The sequence below is a fragment of the Ursus maritimus genome, unplaced genomic scaffold, assembly GCF_017311325.1.
Source record: "Ursus maritimus isolate PB19 unplaced genomic scaffold, ASM1731132v1 scaffold_16, whole genome shotgun sequence".
Classification (NCBI taxonomy): domain Eukaryota; kingdom Metazoa; phylum Chordata; class Mammalia; order Carnivora; family Ursidae; genus Ursus; species Ursus maritimus.
Window position 1 is genome coordinate 20938916 of NW_024424008.1, and position 7510 is coordinate 20946425.

Sequence of the window (7510 nt, forward strand, 5' to 3'; positions counted from 1 at the left end):
TCTAACTCCAAATCCACTCTGAGCTTTAAACTCCAATGATCTGGAAATGAAGAGACTTTTACAAATGACACCTTTCATATTCCATTTATTTCGAATATGATTATGTTAGGGCTTAGTTAACTCTCTGCAGATTAAGAGAGATTTTTTTCAGACTAAAGATAACAAATGTAATTACATCGTATGCAGTCTGTGTCTGAGGATTTGTAAAACTTGCTCAGTTAAAAGAAGGTAAAAAAAAGAGTGCTCTTAGCTGCCAGACCTGGAGGCCTGTGGAATGGTCCTGTCAAAAAGGGGAAGGTAAGTGCTGACATCCACATCTGACAGGTGAGAAACACAACTCAATAACGGGCTCACACAATTTTCTTAGTGCAAATGTCACCAAGAGTAAAACAGATAGTCCAATGACGAAAGACAAAATCCTGCGTGTAACTCTAATGAAAGGTACATTATAATTGAGCCACCTTAATTAAAAAAATAAAAAGTTTGATTCAGCTATGTAAGCTTGGGAAGTGTCTACTTCATCTCCTAAATGAAGAGTGCTCATCTGGCTTCTCTTCTTTGGTAAGTCTGTGCCTTCAGGGTGCTCAAAAATCATTTTGCTATATCCTGAAAAATGAGGCTTAAAAGAGTTTTATAAGAGATGGTCTGGGGGTGCCTGGGTGGCTCAGTCGTTAAGCGTCTGCCTTCGGCTCGGGGCGTGATCCCAGCGTTCTGGGATGGAGCCCCACATCAGGCTCCTGCCCTGGGAACCTGCTTCTTTCTCTCCCACTCCCCCTGTTTGTGTTCTCTCTCTGGCTGGCTGTCTCTCTCTCTGTCAAATAAATAAATAAAATCTTTAAAAAAAATAAGAAATGGTCTGTATCTCCCTGGGCAGACTCTGCATCTAAACTATCATAACTTATTTATTTTTAAAGATTTATTCATTTATTTTGGGGGGAGGGGCAAAGGGAGAGGGAGAGAGAGAATCTCAAGCAGACTCCCTGCTGAGGGAGGAGCTCAGTCTCACAATCCTGAGCTCATGACCGGAGCTCATGACCGACCGAGCCACCCAGGTATCCTATCATAATTTATCCAGAGAACGCTTTATCACACACCTTATAAGTCTATTCTATCACCGTGTCTTCATATATGTGATCTCATTGAAGCCTCATGAACACCCTGTGACAGAAAAGACACATAAGGGAATATAGTCACCTTTTTGTGTTTTAGAGAAAGAAGGGTGAATACTCATCACAGGGTATGTAAGAGTCAACAGATAAGGACTTTTTGCACGATGTTTCCTTTAAATATGACAAGTGCCCCATGAGGTGGGTGACCTTACCTGCATTTAATGTGAGTAAATTAAGGCAGAGAGAGGTTGGTTTGGCCAAAGCCATGTACTTATCAGAATATGGATTTTAATCCAAATCACAGAGCTACTGAGTGGTGGAGCTAAGACAGAATGGGGAACAGACCCATCTTCTCTGAGTCATCTCCATGGTCTGCCGTATTGTTCATTTTCTCTATCCCAAGAGGATCGCCGAGGTGAAATTGGGTCCAAGTGAACTTCAGGCCGATCCTTGAAATGCAACAGAAGTTCCAAAAGGACAACTTAAATGGCATGACAAGTAGGGGAGAGGTCCCATCCATATTTCGTCCTAAGATGCCGAAAGTTTTATACACACACAGGCTTCTCTCTGAAGCACCAGCTGGCTTAGGGTAGTGACCCCATTCTCCTCTGCCTCCTGCTGTCTATCTACAATTCTAAAAGATGGGCCAAGTGCTTACCCTAATTTACTATAAGCTAATTGTTACTTCTAACAACGGAAAGAAGAGTATAATAGAAATAGGGTAGAAGAAAGAGCACGGGTCTTGAGAGTCCTGTGGAAACCCCAGTTAGAGTCTTAGGAGCAGGTCTATAGCTTGAAGAGACACTAGTTTCCTTCTCTCATCATATAGATGAGGAGGAGGGGGGCAAGAGAAAGCGCAGGTTCTGTCAAGGACTTAGGAATGGCTTTGGAGTTGAACTGGACTGGATATGGCTTAGGCCAACTCACCCAACCTCTCTAAAGGCTGCTTCTTTATTTGTTAGATGATGATAATAATAAGCACTTATTATCAATAAGGGATATTGCTCAAAAGTTAAATGTGATAATGCACACACAGAGCCTGGCATAAGCAAGCCCCCTGTAGCTGGTGGCTATTACTGTTACCAGAGCAGGGGGCTGACCCAGCTCTCTGGACTCCTGCCTTCTCAGCCTCAGAGAGTCTCGCACGCCAGAGCGCGGTGGTACAGGAGCTGGAGTTTGACAACAGGCCATCTCATCCTCGCCTCGTGCTGGCTGCTGCAGCTAGCCAACAGAAACGCCGCAGGGAAACGAAGGGGTTAAAGTGATGAGCTTGAGAAAGCCCAGAAAGCTAGAAAAACTACTCCCCCCCCCACCCCGCCCCGGGCCTGGCTAAGTAAGCCCCTCCCCTCCGCCACCGGGGCGGTAGCCTCGCGCTCCCTCCCTCCGCCCCTCGCTTACAAGACCTAATGAGCTCCCCCGCGAGGCCGAGCAGCGAGCCGGGCCCGGAGCGAGGAGGCTGCGCCGCGCGCGCCGCGCCAGGGCGGGAGCCGGGCCTGGGTCGCGGGCGGGAATCGGCCAGGGACGCACCCGCCGCGCGGCGGGCCGCCTGGGAGTCGCGGCGATGGCGGTGCAGGCGGCGCTCCTCAGCACGCACCCCTTCGTCCCCTTCGGCTTCGGGGGCTCCCCGGACGGGCTGGGGGGCGCCTTCGGAGCCCTGGACAAGGGCTGCTGTTTCGAGGATGATGAGACCGGGACACCAGCCGGCGCGCTGCTGGCGGGCGCCGAGGGCGGGGACGTGCGCGAGGCCACCCGCGACCTGCTCAGCTTCATCGACTCGGCGTCCAGCAACATCAAGCTGGCATTGGACAAGCCCGGGAAGTCGAAGCGGAAGGTGAACCACCGCAAGTACCTGCAGAAGCAGATCAAGCGCTGCAGCGGCCTCATGGGCGCCGCGCCCCCCGGCCCGCCCTCTCCAGGCGCAGCCGACACTCCGGCCAAGCGGCCGCTCGCTGCCCACGGCGCCCAGACGGTCGCGGTCCCGCCCCATGGCAAGGCTGCCCCCCGGCGGGAGGCGTCGCAGGCCGCGGCGGCCGCCAGCCTGCAAAGCCGAAGTCTGGCCGCGCTCTTCGACTCGTTGAGCCACGTCCCTGGGGGCGACGAGCGGGCCGGGGGCTCGGCTGCAGCGCCCGTGGCCGGGCTCGGTGGAGCGGGCGCTGGGGGCTCGGGAGGGGACGCGGCCGGCCCCGTCGGCGGTACGGCGGTCCCCGGCGCCAGGAAGGTCCCGTTGCGGGCCCGCAACTTGCCCCCGTCCTTCTTCACCGAGCCGTCCCGGGCGGGCGGCGGCGGCTGTGGCCCGTCGGGGCCCGGCGTGAGCTTGGGCGACTTGGAGAAGGGCGCGGAAGCCGTGGAGTTCTTCGAGCTGCTGGGGCCCGACTACGGCGCCGGCACCGAGGCGAGTGTCTTGCTCGCCGCGGAGCCTCTCGATGTGTTTCCCACGGGAGCCGCCGTCCTGCGGGGCCCCCCGGAGCTGGAGCCCGGGCTCTTTGAGCCGCCACCCGCGATGGTGGGGAGCCTACTGTATTCCGAGTCCTGGAGCGCCCCGGGCTGCCCCCCGACCAAGAAGCCGCCCCTCGCCGCCCCCCGCGGCGGCCTGACCTTGAACGAGCCCTTGCGCCCCCTGTACCCCTCTGCCGCGGACTCTCCCGGAGGCGAGGACGGGCCCGGCCTTTTGGCGTCTTTCGCCCCCTTCTTCTCAGACTGCGCACTGCCCCCGCCGCCGCCGCCGCATCAGGTGTCCTACGAATACAGCGCGGGCTACAGCCGCACGGCTTACTCCAGCCTCTGGAGACCGGACGGCGTTTGGGAAGGGGAGCCCGGGGAGGAGGGGGCGCACCGGGACTGAGGGAGAGGTACCGTTGCCCGTTTGAGACTGCTGTGCGGAGCTCCCGCCTCCGGCTTTCTCCTAAGCCTAAGAACCATAGGGAAGTGCACGTGGAGATGAAACAGGATTTTAAAATATTCAATTAATAAAAGAAACGTAAGAAAAAAATGAAGAGGAATTGGGGGTTGTTTTAACCACAGCCTCAAGTGTTAAAAGAAAAGAAAAAAGCCGTTGGTAGGTTCTTACCGGACCAGACAACCAAGAAACCAAGCCGGGCCTTGGGGAATGGGGTGGGGATGGTGGAAGGGGCAAGCTGTGGCTAATGTAGCCACCTGACCCTCCTCCAACTTTTCAGCAAAGGTCAGTGTGTTTAGTATAATTGCCCCCTCCAAACTGCAGTGGTCCCTCCCTTTCCTTCCCCTTTGAGTGCATTATGAATTAAAGTCTATATTGAAAAGAATGGAGCGAAGATACGTTATTGATTTGGGTGTTTTCTCAGAGGATGGTTTTCGGTATGGTCTCTTTACCTTGCTAGGTGAGAGTGTTATTGAGGACAGGAGGCCAGTGGTCCACTGCTGACCTTCTGTGTGCTGGTCCTTATGTATGGGACTCTTCTCTGACACTCCTAAGTGTTCTCTGCTCCCTTCCTCTAACATCTCATTATCCTTCTTCCATTTCTTTCCACTCTTACCAGTGCTGTTGCTTACTTTCCTTCTCTTTCTCTGGTCTCTTGTTGCTCTCTCGATATTTTTTTCCGTCAGCTTTTCTTGATGTAGGAGGCTTCAATTTGGCAAACCTGGGGTCCATTTCTCTCCTTTTCCCATTCTTCAATCATTTTGCTAAGGTGGCACTGGGCAAGTTATAACCTCTTTGGATCTAAGTTTCCTTACCTGAGAGGAAGGGGATAATATTCTTTCTCTTATCACTTCTTCATAGGTGGTTGGGTAGCTCAGAGGGGAAATACATAAAACTCCTTGGGGCTGCTTGATTGGTTCTGCAGGTATACATATTTTATACACATATATCAATAGTTTATACATATGGAAAGCATTAGGATTGTGAATCCCATGCTCTTTTTTGGCCTATGTCTGGTTATTGCCCTTTCCCTTACAGGCTGTACATGCTATCTACTCTTCCTCCTCATGTTCCACTCCCCACCCCACGCACCCCCCCTTGGTTGGTTTCTGCCTCCCTGTGCGTCCTCACTCCCTATACCCACAGTGTCTCCGTGGAAGGGAAAGGTGAGGGTAGTTTTCTAAGGAGTCTCTACTCCCTAAACAGCAGGTTCGATGAATGGGATCTGAGGGGCCCGGAAGAGTCTGATCTGTTATCTGAGAGAGATTTGGGGGAAAGTCAGATAAATGTTTTAACCAGCCATGATGTGGCAGAGAGGACACATGATATCATCAGCATGGTTGAGGGGCAGAGAAGGAAAGACTGGGTGGGGAGTGAGCAGCTGAAAAGAAAAGAGGGAGCCCTTTAGTTCTGCAGACCTGCCATGAAAATGCATGAAGACCAACATTCAGGAAATGTAAGGAGATGTCGTTTACTGATTAATGACACTGCAAGAGAGCTGCCTCCGTTCAAGGCAGATTCTAAGAATATCGACATGTGAGAAAGTAGAACTCCCAGTGTTACTACAAAAGGTGTTAAAATCCAGATTGATGTTTGTACAAGTCAAAAGTGCTGTTATATTTTCAGAAAGGACTTTGTCAGGAAACAAATGGGCATCAAACCATGGCAGGCAACTTTAAGTGATATTACTGAGTCTCTTTATTCTGAATAAAACCTTTCTTAAGATAGCACCACGGGAAATACAGCAATGAGTCTCGTTAATGATAAGAGAACATTTCCAACTCCAGAAACTTGGTGTCTATGGGATTTCTTTCAAAGTGATAAAAAGTGATTAATTCCATTGTGTTAGCAGAATATTATTCAACTGTCATTTAATTTCTCTGAACTACTTTATAAAGAATATTATCCAGGGCAGAACTTCGCTGGAGGAAAACATTAACAGCCCTCTAACAATTACTAAGGCCATAGTAGTCACTACAATGTTTCTTTCTTAATTTCTTCTTGCTTTTAACCCAGTTCAGTAAAACAGGCTATCTCTCTCCCAGTATTTTTCCATGGCTTTCTTTACCAGTGATAATACCAACACTGTGTGTTTCCATGTGCTGGTCCTGAGCTTCTTGACTGTGCCATGATGTAGGTGCTATTATGAACCCTGTTTGAAAAGAGAGGCTCAGACAGGTTAAGTAACTTGTTGAAAGCAAGTGATGGGTCCAAGATCCAGATCTACAAGTATGTTAACAGCAAGCCCTGCTGCTTTAGCAAGGCTCTGCTGTGCTTTGCTAGTATGTATGGTTCCCAGTTCCCTGCATTATGCTACCAGCAGGGGTTCTCAACCTCACCACTACTGACATTTTGCACAAGATAATCCATTGCTTTGCAGGCTGTCCCGTGCATAGTAGAATGTTTAGCAGCATCCCTGGCCTCTACCCACTAGGTATCAATAACATTCCTCTAGTAGTGACAAGAACATCTCCATTACCACGTGTCCCCTGAGGGGCAAGATAGCTGCCAGTTGAGAACCACTATGCTAGGCAAAGACAAACAGTGTTGATGGGGTGCCTCATGCTTTCACAGACCTGGTCTCATTTAATTCTTAACAAAGGCCTGTGCTTAGGTATTGTTATTATCCTCATTACAGGTGAAAAGAAGGCTGAAGGGAGGAGTTAGATCAATCAACTTAAATATTTCTTATCTGTTAACTTACCAGCGGAGTACCACTCAGCCTTATTGAGACACGGTCTTCCTGTTGGCAAAATTGGATAACAATTTTTACAATGACTTATCGTGGGGATTTGGCATAGGGAATGTATAAATACCCACCAAGAGGGAAGGCTAGTTCTTGGTACCAGGCAGCCAAGCCCCCTGTTATCCAGGATGCTGAGAACATGAGCTTGGTCACTCTGTAGCCTCCAAATTGCCCCTTGTCTGATTCCTCTCCTCCCCACATTGCCTTCCCGTCTGAGCACATGTATCGGACCATGGCCATGCCACCTGCTGTAGTACCGTAAGTAGCTGCCATTAATAATAGTCCTGCCAAGGGCTGACGGTATTGTTGCTTCCTCTCATATGTCATTTTTTAGTACAGCCTGTTAGAAAGTATTTTTGTCTCTCGTTTAGCCACATAAGTGCTTGTAGAGATTTTTTTTTTTTTTTAGGTACAATGGTAGATATTTTTCAAGATCAGAAATATACTTACAATTGTATGACTTTGGACAGGCTATGGATCTTAACCTGGCTGGTAATAATAATTACACTCACTGTATCCTGCATATTCATGATTCCCTACCTCAGCCTTGGTGCCTGGAATATGTTGGAGTGTCTTCCTGCATCCTTTAAGTGGCTGTACTAAGCCTTTGCTCATCTCCATTCAAGCTTCTGCCCTACCCCTCACTCCCACATCCTGACAAGGTGGACAGCATCTGTTGTCCTCTCCCCCCATGTCCCATCCCCTCTCTCACTGGAGTTTTTCTCTCCAGCAGGCAGGACCTTCTCCTGCCTTCGAGGC

The 7510-nt window shown here is 50.2% G+C and overlaps 1 protein-coding gene across 1 annotated transcript; it reads left to right on the forward strand.

Annotated features, from left to right (window-relative positions):
• The first annotated feature begins 2583 nt into the window (after nucleotides 1-2583).
• Nucleotides 2584-4390, forward strand: FAM181B (family with sequence similarity 181 member B). Its single transcript, XM_040630685.1, has one exon. The coding sequence runs from the start codon at nucleotides 2671-2673 to the stop codon at nucleotides 3949-3951; it is 1281 nt and encodes a 426-aa protein (XP_040486619.1). The 5' UTR covers nucleotides 2584-2670; the 3' UTR covers nucleotides 3952-4390.
• The last annotated feature ends 3120 nt before the right edge of the window (nucleotides 4391-7510 follow it).